Below are 18,859 nucleotides of genomic sequence, written 5' to 3'. Positions count from 1 at the left end.
AAAAAAAAAAAACCAAAACAACAACAACAACAAAAAAACAAGACTGGAGTTGTGGGATCGGTTTACTACAAAGTTCTGGGGAAGGACAAGCTCCCTAAGCAGCCAGTCATCGTGAAGGCCAAATTCTTTAGAGGAAGAGCTGAAGAGAATATTAAGGGTGTTAGAAGTACCTGTGTCCTGGTGCCTTGAAGCCTTCCAGGAAAGGTAATTAATGCTAACACTGCCCCCCCCCCCTGCAAAAAAAAGAGTATACCTTCTTCTCAGCAACTAAGGGAACTTTCTCCAAAATTGACAACATACTTGGACACAAAGCACATCTCAACAGATAGAAAGAAATTAAAATTACTCCCTGCATCTTATCTGACCCCCACTATTAAACTGGGTATCAACCACAGACTCAACAGAAAGCTAACAAATACATAAAAACAAGTCAAGAGAGAAATTAAGAAAATAATTTAAAACTTTCTAGAATTGATTGAAAATGAATACACAGCGTACCCAAACTTATGGGACACAATGAAGATGATTCTAAGAGGGAAGTTCATAGCACAAAGTGCTTATATTTTAAAAAATTGCAGAGATTTTATACTAGTTAAGTTTTAACAGCACATCTGAAAGCTCTAGAACAAGAAGAAATCACACCCAAAAGGAGTAGATGGCAGGAAATAATCAAACTGAGATCTGAATTTTAAAAAACAAACAAAACCAATCAATGAAAAAAAGTTGGTACTTTAAGAAAAACAGAAAGATTGACAAACCTTATCCAAAAAAGGCAAAGAGAGAAGATCCAAATTAACAAAATTAAAAATGAAAAGGGGGACACAACAATATACACCAAGGAAATCCTGACACTCATATACTACTCACCAAAGTTAAATCAAGATTATAAAAGCAATTAAACAGATCTATATAGCCTCTAGTGAAATAGCACCTATTAACAGTATTTCTACCAAAAAACAAAACAAAACAAAACAAAATCCTAAAACAAAAACAAAAAACTTAAGACCAGATGGTTTTAGCACAGAATACTACCAGACTTTTAAAGAAATGTTAAGTTAATAATGTCAAAACTCCTCAAATTATTCCACAAAATAGAAACAGAAGGAATATTGCCTAATTTGCTTTTACTCAGTTACCCTGATGCTCAATCCACATAAAAACCCAAGAAAGAGAATTACAGGCTAATTTCCCTTATGGACATAGATGCAAAAATATTCAATAAAATGCTTGCAAGTAAACCCAAGAAGACATCAAAAAGATTATCCACCATGATCAAGTAGGCTTTATTCCAGAGATATTCAACATATAAAAATCAATAAATGTAATCAACCATAGAAACAGAGTGATAGAAGAACAACATGATCATCTCATTAGATGCAGAAAGGGATCTTGACAAATCTAACATCTCCTCATGATAAAAGTCCTATAGAGATTAGAGATGCAAGGAACATACCTCAACATAATGAAGGCAGTGTACAACAAGCCCCAACATCAATTTAAACAAAGAAAAACTTAAAGCAATTCCTTATTCAGTCTTCGACTGAGGGTCATCTAAATTGTTTCCAGATTCTGACTATTACAAATAAGGCTGCTATGAACATAGTTGAACATATGTCCTTCTTGTATGGTGGAGCATCTTTTGCGTATATTCCAGGAGTGGAATAGCTGGGTCTTGAGGTAGCCCTATTCCCAGTTTTCTGAGAAAGTGCCAGATTGATTTCCAAAGTGGTTGTACAAGTTTGCACTCCCACCAGCAATAAAGGAGTGTTCCCCTTTCTCCACATCCTCGCCACCATGTGCTGTCACTTGAGTTTTTGATCTTAGCCATTCTTTTTATTTATTTATTTATTTTATTTATTGCATATGAGTGCTTTATCTGCAGAAGAGGGTATCAGATTACATTATAGATGGTTGTGAGCCACCATGTGGTTGCTGGGAATTGAACTCAGGACCTCTGGAAGAGCAGGCAGCGCTCTTAACCACTGAGCCATCTCCCCAGCCCCGATCTTAGCCATTCTTATGGGTGTAAGATGGACTCTCAGAGTTGTTTTGATTTGCATTTCTCTGATAACTAAGGATGTTGAGCATTTCTTTAAGTGTTTCTCAATGGAAGAATAGATAAAGAAACTGTGGTACATTTACACTATGGAGTACTATTCAGCTATTAAAAACAAGGAAATCTTGAAATTTGCAGGCAAATGAATGGAACTAGATATGATCATCTTGAGTGAGTTAATCCAGACCCAGAAAGATACACATGGTATATACTCACTTATAATTGGATACTATCCCAACATGGATGTCCTGAGAGTCTTCATTCAGCGGGATATTGGGACAGATGCTGGGACTTGCTACTGGGACTCCAGGTGAGAGAGGTATGGGAGAATGGGAAAATAGAAGGACCCAGAAGGTCCTGGAACCCTACAAGAAGACGATCAAGGCTGGCGGATCTGGACCCAGGGGACATGTGCACACTACTGTACCAACCAAGGACAATGCATGCAGTAAACCTAGACCCCCTATTCAGATCTAGCCAATGGACAGTATATTCTTCACAGTTGTGTGGAGAGCAGGGACTGACTCTGACATGAACACTGGTGCCCCTATCTGATCACTTCCCCTTGGTGGGGAGGCCTGATGGCACTCAGAAGAAGGGTAAGCAGGCTATCCAGATGAGACCTGATAGGCTGTGGTCATATGGTGGGTGAGGAGGTCCACTTCTGTCACAGGCCTATGGGAGGGGAATAGCATGAAAGAAGAAGGGAGAAGGGAACAGGAAGATACAAGTGAAGGAATAACAATCGTGTTGACTACTTTTTTATTAACAAATATATTTTATTACAAACTTATTAACCAACTGTGTGTCACTTATAACCCAATTAACATAAACGATAGGAAAAGAGGATTAAAGAATAACAAAACCGTAAGGATATCAGTTCTGAGAAACGAGTCTCCTGGTGTAATCAGCAGGATTTCTTCTGCTAGAACCTGGCGTAACCAGAACCCAGAACCTCAGCAGAAGCTGGAGCCACGAAGCCTTCCCTCGAGCGATTCTCCCTCGCAGTGTCTTGAAGTGGAGCAATGAACAGCCAAAACTATCCTAAGTCTCCAAAGACCCCGCTTGCAGTTTTGGGTTCATTTATATATCTCCTCCCTGAGTCTGTTCATGAGATCTTTTCAGCTGGCAACAATTAAGCTCCCACAAGAGGTGGTGTGTCTTCTAGTAGATTAACCTCACCTGTTCTCACAAGACGGCTTGGATCCCACACTTGGGATCATAACAAAAACATGTTTATCTCTCCTTCACAATTGGGATGTAATCTGAATAAATTATTTAAATAAATAAATAAATTCAATTTTATCTCCAAAGGTTGGTTGCTTTAAAAAAAGTTCCACTAAAATCATGAACAAGACAAAATTGCCCACTCTATCCATACCTATTCAATACAGCACTTTCTAAAGTCTTAGCTAGACCAAAAAGACAACTGAAGGAGATCAAGGGGATACAAATTGGAAATAAAGTGTCTTTATTTGGAGCTGATATATACATAAGTGACCCAAAAATGTCTACCAGAAAAGTGAACACTTTTAACAAAGTAACTGGATACAAAATTAACTCACAAATTATCAGTTTGAGAAAGAAATCAGGGTAACAACACCTTGCAAAATTGCCTTAAATAATATAAAATATCTTGGGGGTAACTCTAACCAAGCATGTGAAAAACTTGCATGATAAAAACAACAAGACATGAAGAAAGAAACTGAAAATATCAGAAGATGAGAATACCTTCCACGCTCACGGATCGGTATGATTAGCATAGTAAAAATGGCCATCCTACCAAAAGCAATCTACAGATTCAATGCAATTCTCATCAAAAGTACAACACAATTCTTCACAGACCTTGAACTACAGAGACTATGTATAAATTGATGGAATAGGGAATACAAATAGGAAAGAGAAACAGAATAGACAGTTATGGATGGGAGTACTAAATGGAAGGATCAAGTGGGGAGTGGCAGGGAAGAGGAGGAGACAGGAGACAGCTAAAGTTAAGGGCCATTTGAGATTTATGGAAACACAACTCAGGACAGCTTAAACAATCCTGGATAATAAAAGAACTGTAGGAAGTATCACTATCTGGATTTCAAGTTGTACTACAGAGCTAGCTAGAGTAATATAAACAGCATGGTATTGGCACAAAAACAGATTTGACCAATAAAATTGAATTCAATAAAAGAGAGAAAAATGGCAGTGATGAGGGATGTCAACAAGCTAGCAATTGTGAAAGCTATAGAAACACTCTTGCAACCACTGGGTCAGAAAAGTAAGATCATGAAGCTCCCTCAAAGTCCCAATTTCTAGAGAAACTATTACCTAACCATTCTAACAGACCATTAAAAACTCTTACTTACATAGCATGCTTATTTTAAGAACCTGACTATTATAAACAGCCTTTTATCCGAAGCACTTTTTGAAAAATTACCAGTAGTACTTATTGAATAAAATAACAGTCAGAGTATCAGTAACTACTAGAGCAGAAAAAAAGAAAACTGGGCAAATTGGAGAAGATACTCATATTCCACATATTCCACAGGATATTCCACATACTCCTGGAAATCCAGAAGGATGCCAGCATGTGCAGAACTATGTTCATCTCAGTGAAAAACCAACCACCAGACTAATAGAAGAATATAACATAATATAATAATATTCAATATAACTGAAGGTATATGAAAAATTCACCATTAGCATCATATTGATGGTACCTTTATTTAGGCACCAAAGTCATAAGGCAATGCAAGAAAATAAATGATAGAAAGAAATAAAGGTATCTCCATTTACAGATAATAAGAAAAGTCTATGGAGAGTCTATAAGAAAAGTTATATGGAAAAAAGTCTAGCATTCCACACACAGAAAGGACAAATTTAGCAAGGCACAGGATATAAATAAAATTTGCTGTTACTTCATAACTGTAATTTTGCTACTGTTATAAATCATAAAGTAAATATCTAATATGCAACCCCCAAAGGGGTCCAGACCCACAAGTTAAGAACCACTGATTTATATAAAGTAGTACATTCAAAAACAGAGAGATCGGGCTGGAGAGATGGCTCAGCAGATAACACTGGCTGCTGTTCCAGTGGTCCTGAGTTCAATTCCCAGCGAACACATGGTGCCTCACAACCATCTATACTGGCTTCTGATGCCCTCTTCTGGCAAGCAGGTGTATGTGCAGACATAACATTCATATACATTAAATCTTTTTTTTTTTTTTAAGAAAAGAAAAACAGGCCGGGCGTGGTGGCGCAGGCCTTTAATCCCAGCACTCGGGAGGCAGAGGTAGGCGGATCGCTGTGAGTTCAAGGCCAGCCTGGTCTACAAAGTGAGTCCAGGACGGCCAACGCTACACAGAGAGACCCTGTCTCGAAAAACCAAAAAAAAAAAAAAAAAAAAAAGAAAGAAAGAAAAAGAAAAAGAAAAGAAAAGAAAAACAGAAAGATGTAGCCAGGCAGTAGTGACACATCTTTGTGAATTTGAGGCCAGCCTGGTCTACAAGAGCTAGTTCCAGGTCAGATACGGCTATATCTGTCTTGAGGAACCTCTGTCTTGAACAACCAGAAAACCAACCAACCAAAAACAGAAAGAGGAATGAAAATTATCTGATATGTCTTTAAAAATAAAAAGCATTCTGGAGCTGGGAAGTAGTAATTTCCCAGATTCCACAATGAAGCAAAAGTGCATACTATCACAAAACCGTGCCCTTAAAAATGGTTTAGGTAGTAAATACAAATATTCTAGCCATAATGAAGAATAACTTTTTAAATGTCACCGTATGAGAGTGTTCTAAGTTTTTGTAGTTAAAAATGTTACTATATCTTCTAATTTAATAGAAAACATAGTATTAGCCTTCATCATTTATGACCTGATCTTTTATTCTAAATGTTTGGCTGGAGTTCTCCCTCTTTAAAAAAATATATATTTGTTTCCAAACTAGACAATGAACATGCCAGTAAAAGAGTAATAAAAAACAAAAAGGGGGATCACCAGGCATCCTCTTTAGAGTAACACTATCTTTAAAAGACTGTGTGACAATCACTGATGCACCACCATGATGCCCAGGGAAAACAGAGCAACCTGGATGTCCAACTACTTTCTTAAGATCATCCAACTTTTGGATGCTTCATTGTGGGACCAGATAATGTGTGCTCCAAGCGGATGCAGCAGATCTATGAGGGAAGACAGTGGTACCAATGGGCAAGAACACCATGATGCACAAAGTCATGCAGGTCCATCTGGAAAAAACCCAGCTCTGAAGAAACTGCTACCTCATACCCTGGAAAATGTAGACTTTGAGGACCTCACTGAGATTAGGAACATGCTGCTGGCTAATGAGGTGCCAGCTGCTACCAGTGCTGATGCCATTGCCCCAAGTGAGGTAACTGTGCTAGCCCAGAACACTGGTCTGGGGCCTAAGAAGAGCTCTTTCTTTCAGGTTTTAGGCATTACCACTAAAATCTTGAGAGGTACCATTGAAATTCCAAGTGATATGCAGCTGATAAAAACAGAAGACAAAATAGGAGCCAGTGAAGCCACGCTGCTGAACATCTCCCACTTCTCCTTTAGGCTGAGCATCCAACAGATGTTTGATAATGGCAGCCTTTACAACCCAGAGTGCTTGACATCACAGAGCAGACTCTGCATTATCACCTTCTAGAAGGTGTCCAAATGTTGCCAGTGTTTGGTCTTCAGACTGGTTACCTGACTACTGTCAGTACCACACTCTACTGCCAATGGATACAAATGGGTCCCAGCTTTGTAGAGACTGACTACACCTTCCCAATTGCTGAAAAGGGCAAGGCCTTCTTGGCTGATCATCCGCATTTGTGGCTGTTGCTCTTATGGCTGCCACTACCTGCTGCAGCCCCAGCCTAGGAAGAGGTGTAGGAATCAGATGAGAATATGGGATTTGGTCTCTGACTAATCCCCTTAAAGCAACCAACTCAGCCAGCTTAATTTGAGAAATATGGAAATAAAGGCTTAGATCTCTTTTATTAAAAAAAAGGGAGGGGGGAGTGAAAAACAAAACAAAACAAAACTTAACATCTGCTTAACATCTCATACTAATTTCAAATACAAGCTTATGCATGACAAAGAATAGAAATCTCCACAATTGATTGAATAGTGTTCTGTCCCTAGGGGGCAGCATGCTACCTTAAAACTTCAGTACCTATACTATGAACTGGACATGATAGTCTAATCCCCACATATAGGACACAGAAGTAGGAGAATCAGAAATGCTAGGTCATCCTGGACTACAAAGCCAGCTGAAGGCCAGCCTGAGATACATGATAGACTGTCTCAGATAAATAAACAAACCAACAAACAGGCATACAAGTTAAGAGCCAATACTAGTCTTTAATACAAGCAGTTTCTTCTACTTAACATCCACTGAGGTTGAAAACCAGAGGTGGAAGATATACATGCATGCATATTACTGTCAATCTATGTTTATAAGTGGTACATAGAAAGATACTAACTTTATTTCTAAAGATGAAAAAAAGAGGCTAACAGAGGGGGCATAAACCTGACAACATTACATTGCTATAAAATGTAATATTTAGTGTTCCAGGCACTAAGGACTGAAATCAATCTATCAGACCCTAAAGATTTATTTGTTTATTTAATCAACTAAGCAACCTATGGTCCCAGAATTATTTAAAGCATGGCATCTATTATAGCTCGTACATTAACTAAAGCAATAGAAAGTACTTAAAAAACAATTTGGAGGGGTTAGGGATAGTTTGCCTAGCATATAGAAGATTGTTTAATTACTAGTATTGAAGAAAATACCTTATGACTTCTAGGACCATCAGAGGCTTTACCTTCTATCTGATTTTCTTGGTATACTCATTCTAAGGACACTTCTCTCAAAACTCAGCTATGTTGTCCCCCCCCCCTTGGCCACAATGGAGAGTTCTTAAATAAGGGCTCCAATCTATAGCCTCAGATCAGCCTATGATTAGACACATGAACAGGCATGCCTGGAAATAGATTCTCCAGCCCCAAGCATTCTGACTCATGGGTATTCCCAACCCAGTAAGCATATACTGTATTGTAGAAAAGAAAACAGCAATCACTCCTGGGCCCTTTCAGAATTCCTCACATACAGAATCTACAAATAATAAAATGGTGATTGCTTGCTTCATGTCATTAAGCATTGGCATAGCTTGTAAGATACCAATAATAACTCGAGTAGGTCGTGTCTATCATTTCATTCTTAAAACAGTGATAGTTCTATCTCTTAGTTTTTATCTCTTTGCAGATGCAAAGATGACCAATTTGCAGCCCACAAGCACACCTGGCCAAGAGAAGTTATAAATGCTGCCCAACACAAAACTGTACACTTCAGTGGCACAGAAGCCATCTGAATACCATATGGATCTGCAGGTTCACATGGCCTGAAAGTTGCTTGGGGATCCCCATCCACACTGTGCTACCAAAGCCTTTGCCTTGGACTTTTTAGATTTCACTGTGGCCTAAAGTGTTGCTCCTGCTAGTGTTCACTAGATTGGCAGCTAGTCTCAGTAAAGAGAACATCCCTTGGCTGCAGTGGTTTGCTCCAGGACCTGCTTCTCCTGAGAGCTCTTTACAGGCAATTGTGCCCACAAATGTGAAAAACAAAACAAGACCAAAACAAAAACAAACAAAAAACCCTGTGAACTTAAAATATTGATGGCTTTCTTTGTTGTTGTTGCTGGTGGTGGTGGTGGTGGTCATAGTGTGTGTGTGTGTGTGTGTGTGTGTGTGTGTGTGTGTTAACTTGTTCAGAGTTCTCAAGCATGCACTTTGCAGATGAGTACGCTGTGTTGAAATGTCAAAAGGTTGGGCATGACAGCTAGAAGAATTAGGCGACTGGCCCAAGATTATACAAGCAAAATTAGGAGAAGCACTTGAATACAGATCTACTTAATCTCAAAGAGGAGATCCTTCTAACTGTATCTTAATGACTTCTACTTCTTCAAGCTAAAATAATTCTCACTGTGGCTTTCTGTCATCCATGGAATTAATCGAAAAGGAGACACCACTATTTTCCAAAACTTCTGTTTGTTCCATTGTATAACCTACCACAACACTACTAGAAAACTGAAAACAGAAATGAAGTGATTTCTGTTCACATGTATATTAAGAGGTTAGCTTAAATGTAGCTTTAACCTTAGTACTTGGAAGGCAGAAGCAGGTGGATATCTGAGTTCAAGGCCAGCCTAGAAAACATACTGAGTTCCAAACCAGCCAGGTTAGCCAGAGCTTTACAGTGAAACCCTGTCTCAATTAAAAAAAAAAAAATTAAACTAAGATCCAAGATAAGAATTCACTGCTCCACCTGGCAGGGTGGCACATGCCTGTAATCGCAGCACTTGAGGAAGCAGAGGCAAGCAGATCCCTGTGATTTGGAGGCTACGCTGGCCTACAGAGTACAGAACAGCCAAGGCTACACAGAGAAACCCTGCCTCAAAAAACCAGGGAAGAAAAAAAAAAAAAAAGAACCTCGCTGCTCCTATGTGTTAGGGAGGTAGGGAGGATTACAGGGAGGCTGACAATCAGCATTAGAGTTTTGCTATTTTATCTAAATTAGCCTCCCCCTCCCCCTTAACCTCTCAAAACAAAGCAACAACAAAAACTTCCTAAATTGACTTTCTAAGTCACTACATAACAGAAAAATGTTTTTGTTGCAAAAATCAATAGATGCAAATAAGAGGGCAAGGCAGCAAAAACAGGACATGCCTAATAACTAACTAGCTCTGAAAATAAGGAGAGGTTTTAAAAGCATTGGCAGAGGTCATTCCTTTTTAGTAACAATAGCAACATTTAGGATGCTTGGAAAGCCACTGAGGTAATATCCTAAATGTTAACACCCTCAGCTTCGTTGAGGCTGCCACTTCATTTCCTGAGGCTATATATGATTTCTTCTTCTAGCAAACAAAATGTTTTGTGATCTATAATCTCTATTGTCCTTTATGGTGACCATTCCATATATGACTGAACACTTAAAATGTGGTTCACATGGCTTAAGAATTGTCTTTCACTGAGTACTGAGGACTGACCCTCTTACATATGTACTCAAGGGCTCCAGCACTGAGATAGACACCCTCAGACTCAGATTTTTTAAAATTAGATTTAAGTTGACACTTTGGTTAATGCCTATCCACTGGAGACAGTACAGGATTATAAGAACTAACTTAATGTGCAGATCTCTGCATAACCTCCTAGTTCTAAAATTAAATAATTTCTAATTTCTAACTGTTTAAACGTTTATTCTAAAACTGAGTAAATAAATGAATAAATCTAACTACATAACTGGTAATAGAACCATAGCAAAGGGATAAAACAATCTATTAGCTGTTAAGCATAATATTCTTTTTTTAATTAATTAATTTATTTATTATGTATATAATCTTTTGCCTGCATTTACACCTGAACATCAGAAGAGGGCACCAGATCTTATTATAGATGGTTGTGAGCCACATGTGGTTGCTGGGAATTGAACTCAGGACCTTTGAAAGAGCAGTCAGTGCCCTTAACCTCTGAGCCATCTCTCCAGCCACCAAGCATAATATTCTTGACCAGAGCTCAGTAGCTAAGAGAACTGATCTTCCAGACAACCAGTATCTAGTTCCCAACACTCACATGGCAGCTCATAACTGTCTATAACTCCAGTTCCATGGGATCCAAAGTCCTCTTCTGGCCTCTATAGGCATCAGGCACACACAGTCACACAGATGCATAGACATACATAAGGGCAAAACACTCATATGTACATAAAATATAATTTTTAAAGCTTTTCCTTTAAGGAGACAGATTTAAATTTTTTAAAACTTTTTAAAATTAACATACACTGCTGGCTATCTACATGAGGCTGTCAGATCTCCTGGACTGGAGTTATAGACACTTGTGAGCTGCCATATGGGTGCTATAAATTGAACTCAGGTTCTCTGGAAGAAGAGCCAATATTCTTAACCTGCTGAGCCATCTCTCCAGCCCAAGCCAGATTTTTAAAAACTGAGGTTTTACATGTCAGGTGATCTCTACTGGGACAAGTTAATTCTAGCATTATAGCATGAAATCAGCCCCAAATAACACAAATCATTGTGGTTGTGTTCCAATAAAACTTTACTGATATTAAAGTTTGAATTTCATATAATTTCCACAGGTCAAACACTAATCTCCCTTTGATTTTTTTTCAAGAATTAAAAAAAAAAAGTTTAAGTCAGCCAGGCACAGTGGCGCACACCTGTGATCCCAGCACTCAGGAAGACAGAGGCAGGTGGCCCATCAAAGCTACACAGAGGAAATCCTGTCTTGAAAAACAAAAACAAAAAGTCTTCTTACAATTCATGGGCAATACAAAATAGGTGATCAAACTTGTCTACCTATCACAGTCTGCCACAACACTATGCCCAACTCATACTCAGATAATTGTGACAGAATATGCTGATGAAAACTCAAAAAAGGTATAAAAGTAAATGATATATTTTTTTTTAAAGGCAGGTAGTGGTGGCGCAAGCCTTTAATCCCAGCACTCAGAGAGGCAGGAGGACCTCTGTGAGCTTGAGACCAGCCTGGTCTACAGAGTGAATTCCAAGACAGCCAAGGCTACACAGAGAAACCCTGGGGGGTCGGGGGAGGACCCACACATTGGGCTGATGAGAGGGCTAACGAGACAGTTGAGCAAGCTTGACAACCTTAGTTCAATCCACAGAATTCACATTGTGGAAGGAAAGAAAAAACTCAACATCAAGTTGTCCTTTGACCTCTAAATGCATACACTCCCTCCTCCACATTATGATGGTTTTTTTTGTTTTGTTTTGTTTTTAATCTGTGTTGGCATAAGTGCATAAAAATAATTATACAGGTCAAAAGTTCTAAATTCTGAGAGGTTTCTTGGTTTTGGTGTTGAACAATTAAATTGCTGGCCTTAAGCAACATATGAAAATACCAGGCCTCTATTCATTTTTTAATACTGATATTTAAATATTTATTTACTATAGGGTTGAAGGAACGTACTCATGCCACAGCATGCACGTAGATGTCAGATGATTTTTTGTTTGTTTGTTTTGTTTTCCAAGACGGGGTTTCTCTGTGTAGCCCTGGCTGTCCTGAACTCACTTTGTAGACCAGGCCGGCCTTCAACACACAGAGATCCGCCCAGATGATAATTACTAAGAATTAGAACCCTCCTTCCACTATTTGGTTCCAAGGCTCAAACCTGGTGGTCTTTCTTGCCCCCACCCTCCCCAGCCCCAGTCTCTTTCTAACATGGTCTCATGTAGCACAAACTAGCCTCAAATTTACTATGTATATGTAGCCAAGATAATCTTGGATTCCTGATCCATCTGCCTCTACCTCGCCCAGTTCATGTTCTGGGGATCAAAGTTGAGGCTTCATGAATCCTAATAAAGCACTCTACCAACTGAGCTAAATAATCCCCAGTCCTCAGAATTCTTTACAGATAAACTATTTTTATATATGAGACACGAAAGCAAAAAAAAGAGGCGAGGGGGAGAGAAGACAATAGCAGGAGAAGGAAGAGGGGTGCTGCTTTGCTACAACTGTGTTTTCTAATGCTTTGGACTTTGAAATAAAGTAAAACGCTGGTAGTATAAGACATTAGACTAGCTTTGCTGTTGCTATAATGCTATAATTCACTGAAGAGTCTCTCACACTTTCTGAGCTAAACTCAACAACATAAAACTAGATGGACCACCCAGCTGTGGTGGCATACGTCTTTAATCCCAGCACTAGGGAGGCAGAGGCAGGCAGATTGCTGTGAGTTCAAGGCTACCCTGGTCTACAAAGTGAGGCCAAGGCTATACAGAGTAACCCTGTATCAAGAGGGAAAAAAGGAAACAAAAAAGGAAGCTGGAGAGATGGCTCAGAGGTTATGACCACTGGCTATTCCTCCAAAGGCCCTGAGTTCAATTCCCAGCCCACTTCTGGCCTACAGGTGTACCTGCAGGCAGAACACTGTATACAAAATAAGCAAATAAATCTTTAAAAAAAAAAAAGAAAGAAAGAAAGAAAGAAAGAAAGAAAGAAAGAAAGAAAAGAAACAAACAAATAAAAAAAACTAGATGGGCCAGACTCGGGACACCACTATGGTGGAGGGAGAGAGAACCTGTAAGTTGTCTTCTGATCTCCATGTATATGTGCACATGAGGGCACACTAAATAAATGAAGTGATTTTTCATATAAAAAGAGATGTACATTGCTTGCATAAGATGCTTAATGCTCTGGATTCAATGCCAACACTGAAAATAACAATAAACTTTTTCAGAGATTTGGAGCTGTTAATCTATAGAACTTTTTTGCAAGTAATTAGGCTAAAACATTTTTTAGAACATAAAAATGGGGCTAAGAAGGCTCCTCAGTGTTTAAGAGCACTTGATGAGAAATCATGAATTCAGATTTTAAAACCTTTATAAGCTGGACAACCCACAAACACCTGAAACCCTAGCTCCAAGGGGAAAAGAAACAGGAGGATCACTGGGGTTTGGGAACTCCAGGTCCAGGGAGTGACTGCCTCACACGGACACCAATCCACATCTCTTCAATAAAGTGCCTGAAGTCCTACCTAGAGCAGTAAGACAACTAATTGGAAAGGAAGAAATCAAAGTATCCCTATTTGCAAATGATATGACAGTAATCATGAGTAATCCAAAAAAAATCTATCAGGGAGCTCCTGCAGCGGATAAACACCTTCAGCAAAGTGGCTGAAAACAAAATTAATTCAAAAACAACAACAACAAACTCAGTAGTCCTCCTGTATACAAGCGACAAACAAGCTGAGAAAGAAATTAGTGAAACAGCACCCTTCACAATAGCCACAAATAATATAAAATATCTTGGTGCAACTCTAACCAAGCAAGTGAAAGATCTCTATGCCAAGAACTTCAAGTCTCTGAAGAAAGAACTGAAGGTATCAGAAGATGGAAAGATCCCACATGCTCATGGATCGGTAGGATTAAATAGTAAAAATGGCCATATCACCAAAAGAAATCTACAGTTTCAATGCAATTCCCATCAAATTCCAACACAATTCTTTACAGACCTTGAAAGAACAATCCTCCACTTTATACGGAAAAACAAAAACCCAGAACAGCTATTACAAACCTGTATAATAAAAGAACTTCTGGAAAGGGGAACACTCCTTCATTGCTGGTGGGAGTGCAAACTTGTACAACCACCTTGGAAATCAATCTGCCGCTTTCTCAGAAAATTGGGAATAGAGCTTCCTCAAGACCCAGCTATTCCACTCCATGGAATATACCCAAAGGATGCTCCACCACACAAAAAGAACAAAACATCAGCCTACAGATTGAGAATAGATCTCTACCAACCCTACATCTGACAAAGGTCTAATATATCTAAATATATAAAGAACTCAAGAAACTAAACACCAACAAACCAAATAACCCAATTAAAAAATGGGGTACAGTGCTAAACAGAGAATTCTCAACAGAGGAATATTGAATGGCTGAAAAGCACTAAAAGAAATATCCTATGACCTTAGTCATCAAGGAAATGCAAATCAAAACAACTCTGAGATTCCACCTTACATCCCTCAGAATGGCTAACATCAAAAACCCAAGAGCCAGTCCATGCTGGCTAGGATGGAGAAAGGGGAACACTCCTCCACTGCTGGTGGGAGAACCACTTTGGAAATCAATCTACTTTCTCAGAAAATTGGGAATAGTGCTACTTCAAGACCCAGCTATACCATTCCTGGGCATATACCCAAAAGATGTTCCACCATACAACAAGGACATTTGCTCAACTATGTTCATAGCAGCTTTACTTGTAATAGCCAGAATCTGGAAACAACCTAGATGTCCCTCAACCAAAGAATGGATAAAGAAACTGTGGTACATTTACACAGTGGAATACTACTCAGCTATTTAAAAAAAAAAAAAGGAATCATGAAACTCAGGGATGGAACTAGAAAGATCATCCTGAGTGAGGTAACCCAGACCCAGAAAGACACATATGGTATGTACTCACTTATAACTGGATATTAGCCATATGGTACAGGATAACTATACTACAATCCACAGACCCAAAGAAGCTAAGTAACAAGGAGGGACCAAGGGAAGATGCATGAATCTCACTGAGAAGGGGAAATAGAAGAAACAGAGGAAGTACTTGAAGAGAAGGAACAGGATAGGAGAGGGAATGGAGAGAGAAATGAGGGTGGGGATCTGATGTGGGGAGCTGGGGGGATGGTGGCAGGAGGACAGAGGGCTTGTAGAAAGAAAAATGGTAGCCTAGAATATCTCTAAGACAGGATAGGCTCCTGGGAGGATACAGGGTGACTCTAGCTGAGACCCCTACTAGCAGCAGACATGGAGACTGAAGAGCCACCCTCTAACCAGACAAGACTCCTAGCAGATGGAGAGGAACACCAACACCTCCTCCAAAAAACTTTGACCCAAAATTTACCCTGTCTACAAGATGTGCAGGGATAAAGAAAGAGCAGAGGGGGCTGGAGAGATGGCTCAGCAGTTAAGAGCACTGTTTCTTCTTCCAGAGGTCCTGAATCCAATTCCCAGCAACCACGTGGTGGCTCATAACCATCTATAACGAGATCTGGTGCCCTCTTCTGGTGTGCATATGTAATAAATAAATAAATAAATAAATAAATAAATAAATAAATACTTTTTGGTTTTTTTTTGGGGGGGGGGGGGTTGAGACAGGGTTTCCCGGTGTAGCCTTGGCTGTCCTGGACTCGCTTTGTAGACCAGGCTGGCCTCGAACTCACAGCGATCTGCCTGCCTCTGCCTCCCGAGTGCTGGGATTAGAGGCATGCACCACCATGCCCAGCCAATAAATCTTTTAATAATAACAACAACAATAATAAAGAAGAACAAGCAGAGATTGAGGAAATGTCCAATTAATGCCTAGCCACACCATGTAAGACAGCCAACCCCTGACACTATTAATGACCCTCTGCTATGCTTGCAGACAGGAGCCCAGCATAGTTGTTCTCTGAGAAGCTCCAGCCAACAGCAAATGAAAACAGATGCTAAGACTCACAGGCAAACATTGGGTGGAGCACAGAGTAGAAGGAAGGATAAAAGGTCCTGAAGGGAACAGGAGCTCCACAAGAAGACCAATAGAGCCTGGGCCCCGGGAGACTTGCAGAGACTGAAATCCCAACCAAGGACCATGTATGGACTGGACCTAGGCCCCCTACACAGCTTAGTCTCCATGTGGACCCCCTAGTTAGGAGAGCTGGGATTGTCTCTGACAAGGGCTTTCTTGCATGCTTTTCAATCACTTTCCCCTGATGGGGCTGCCTTGCCAGGCCACCCTGGTAAAAGATGCACTCAGTCCTAACGCGACTTGATGTGTTGGGATGGGCAGGTGGGGAAGGGGGGCTCCCTCTTCTGAAGGGTAAGGGAGGGGGTATATGGGGAAAAGGGAGGGAGGGGGCTGTGATTGGGAAAAAGTGAATAAATGAATACTTTTTTTTTTTTTAAGAAAATGCTAGAAGAGGATAGCCAGCATCCACAGCAGGCAGAGAGCTCTAGCTCGCAGACTCAAGTTCATAAACTCAAAACTAGAGCATAACATACAAACATGCAGAAGCAGGACAACTACAGATCTTCAACTCAAGCCTACAGTTTGTTGAGTCCGGGTCTTACTATGTAGCATTATATTACCTATACCTGCTTTGTATTCCAGGTTGGTCTCAAATTCAGAGATTTGACTTGCCTCTGCCTTCAAAGTGCTGGAAGTAACAACGTATAACAATATACCTGGCTTAAACTTACTTAAAAAAAATTTTGGCAGGGGGAGGCTAGAGAGATGGATCAGAGGTTAAGAACACTGACTGCTCTTCCAGAAGTCCTGAGTTCAATTCTCAGAAACCACACGGTGGCTCACAACTATCTATAATGAAATCTGATGCCCTCTTCTGGTGTGCAGGTGTACATTCGGGTAGAACAATGTATATATAATAAATCTTATAAAAAAAATTTGAGCCAGGTATGGTGGAACATGCCTGTAATCCCAGCACTTGGGAGGCAGAAACAGGTGGATCACTGTGAGTTAAGGACAGCCTGGTCTACAAAGCCAGTTCAGGACACCCAAGGTTACACAGAGAAACCCTGTCTCAAAAAAAAAAAAATTAATTTATCTTTCAGGGCTTTAGAAATGGCTTAGTGGTTAAGAGCATTTGTTGCTCTTCCAGAAGATACAGGTTTCATGATGGCTCACAATCAACTGTAACTCTAGTTCCAAAGGATATCATACCCTCCTTCTAACCTCCAAGGACACCAGGCATACATACTGTACATAATACACACATGCAGGCAAAACAGCTCTACACATAAAATATAATAAATATTGAAAATTCTTTAAAGTTTTTTTAATGTTATGTACGGGTTGGAGTCGTACATGTGTGTAGGTGCCTGCAGGGGCCAGAAAAGGGTGTTAGATCCCCTGGAGCTGCAGTTACAAGTGGTTGTGGGCAGCTCAATGGTTGCTAGATACTCTACCCCGGGCTCTCTGTAAGGTGCAACACACATTTTAACTACTGAGCTATCTGGATATCAAAGTCTGGACAACTCTCCTTTTTGAACCCTAACCTTCTCATTTGTAAAAAGAGAATAGTACTATTTATTCCATATGCTGAAAGATTGCAACGCATTTAAATTTTTTAATTAATCATTTATGTGTCTGGGTGTTTTGCTTAAATGTATATTTGTGTACCACATGCATGCCAAGTGCCCATGGAGGCCAAAAGAGAGTTGAGTTGAATCCCTTGGAACTGGAGTTATAGATGGTTGTGAGTTAACATGCAGGTGCTGGGAATCAAACCCGGATCCTCTGCCAGAGCAGCAAGCACTCCTCACTTCTGGGCCATCTCTCTAGCCTTGCAATATCCTATTTTAAAGCATCCAGTAGAGCTCAGCAAATATTAGTTTCACGCCTTCCTCTCTTTCTTCTAATTTTCACTGTGGCTATGGGAATGAGCAGGATGCCTTTGGCTTGGCTATAAAATCTGAAAGGCCTTAGAGGATTTAAGATACAGAAAGGTAGTTACGTCATAGTGCAAAATGTCTCTGGGAACTCTAGTTCATACAGAAAAAGGGGTGAGAGGGGCTAAAAAATTAGTTATATAAGATAAAGAACCAAAGAGCTAAAGTAAGAACTTAAGTAATCAGAATCTGTTAGCTTCATTTTATATTTACACAATAAAGTATGTCACTCTGATAGAAAGGACAGAGAGAGGAAAGAAGTCTCTATTAAAGTCATAATCTTCAAGGTGTACTTTGTATAGAAAAAAATATAATACAAAACATCAGTACAGTAAGCGTGTTTCTACATGTACAAACAAGTAAATGGTAATCTGTATTTGTTTTATTTGCATAAAAGAAATATTGTCCAGAAAGGAAAAGAGGCTACCTATAAAGAGTAGGGAAGGCCGCAGCAGTAGTGTTCATCCTTCTCTCTACATAGACCTGTTTATGTTATTTTGAAATCTGAACCAAGTAGCTACATTACTGATTCAATAAAGGAAGTGAAATTCTAAAAATAATTGATCCAGACATGGTGACTCATACCTTAATCCCAGAACTTGGGTGGGGAAAGATGGGGCAGGATGATTGCAAGTCATATGTTAGGAGAGGCTATATAGTAAATTCCAAGCCAGCCTGAGATGTAAGACATCTTTCTGAAAATAATGAATAAAATAAATTGAGAAGTCAGAGGGTTCAGATAATGTAATTTCAGTTAGAAACTACAACTTACCTACATAGTTTGGCTATATTATTTGCATAACTAATGATAGTTGATCT

General features: G+C 39.6%; 1 protein-coding gene and 1 pseudogene across 6 annotated transcripts in view; one reads left to right on the top strand and one right to left on the bottom strand.

Moving 5' to 3' along the window:
* Positions 1-18,859, bottom strand: part of PTPN4 (protein tyrosine phosphatase non-receptor type 4) — a 143,406-nt gene that overhangs the window by 114,452 nt on the left and 10,095 nt on the right. For 3 of the 5 annotated variants that reach the window (XM_084774681.1, XM_084774677.1, XM_084774679.1), the window contains exon 2: positions 18,626-18,735. The exons of the other annotated variants lie outside the window; for them this stretch is intronic. In XM_084774681.1, coding sequence (XP_084630807.1) covers positions 18,626-18,678 — 53 coding nt within the window. In that variant the 5' untranslated portion in view covers positions 18,679-18,735. The remainder of the gene's footprint in view (positions 1-18,625; positions 18,736-18,859) is intronic. 5 annotated transcript variants of the gene reach the window in all.
* Positions 6,115-6,958, top strand: LOC311596883 (putative ribosomal protein uL10-like; annotated as a pseudogene). Its single transcript has one exon. The product of its transcript is annotated as a putative ribosomal protein uL10-like (transcript).

Source organism: Acomys minous (genome assembly GCF_964271855.1).
Source record: "Acomys minous genome assembly, chromosome: 1".
NCBI classification, from domain to species: Eukaryota; Metazoa; Chordata; class Mammalia; order Rodentia; family Muridae; genus Acomys; species Acomys minous.
The sequence above is the reverse complement of the archived record's forward strand: the minus strand, read 5'-3'. Positions and strand labels throughout refer to the sequence as shown.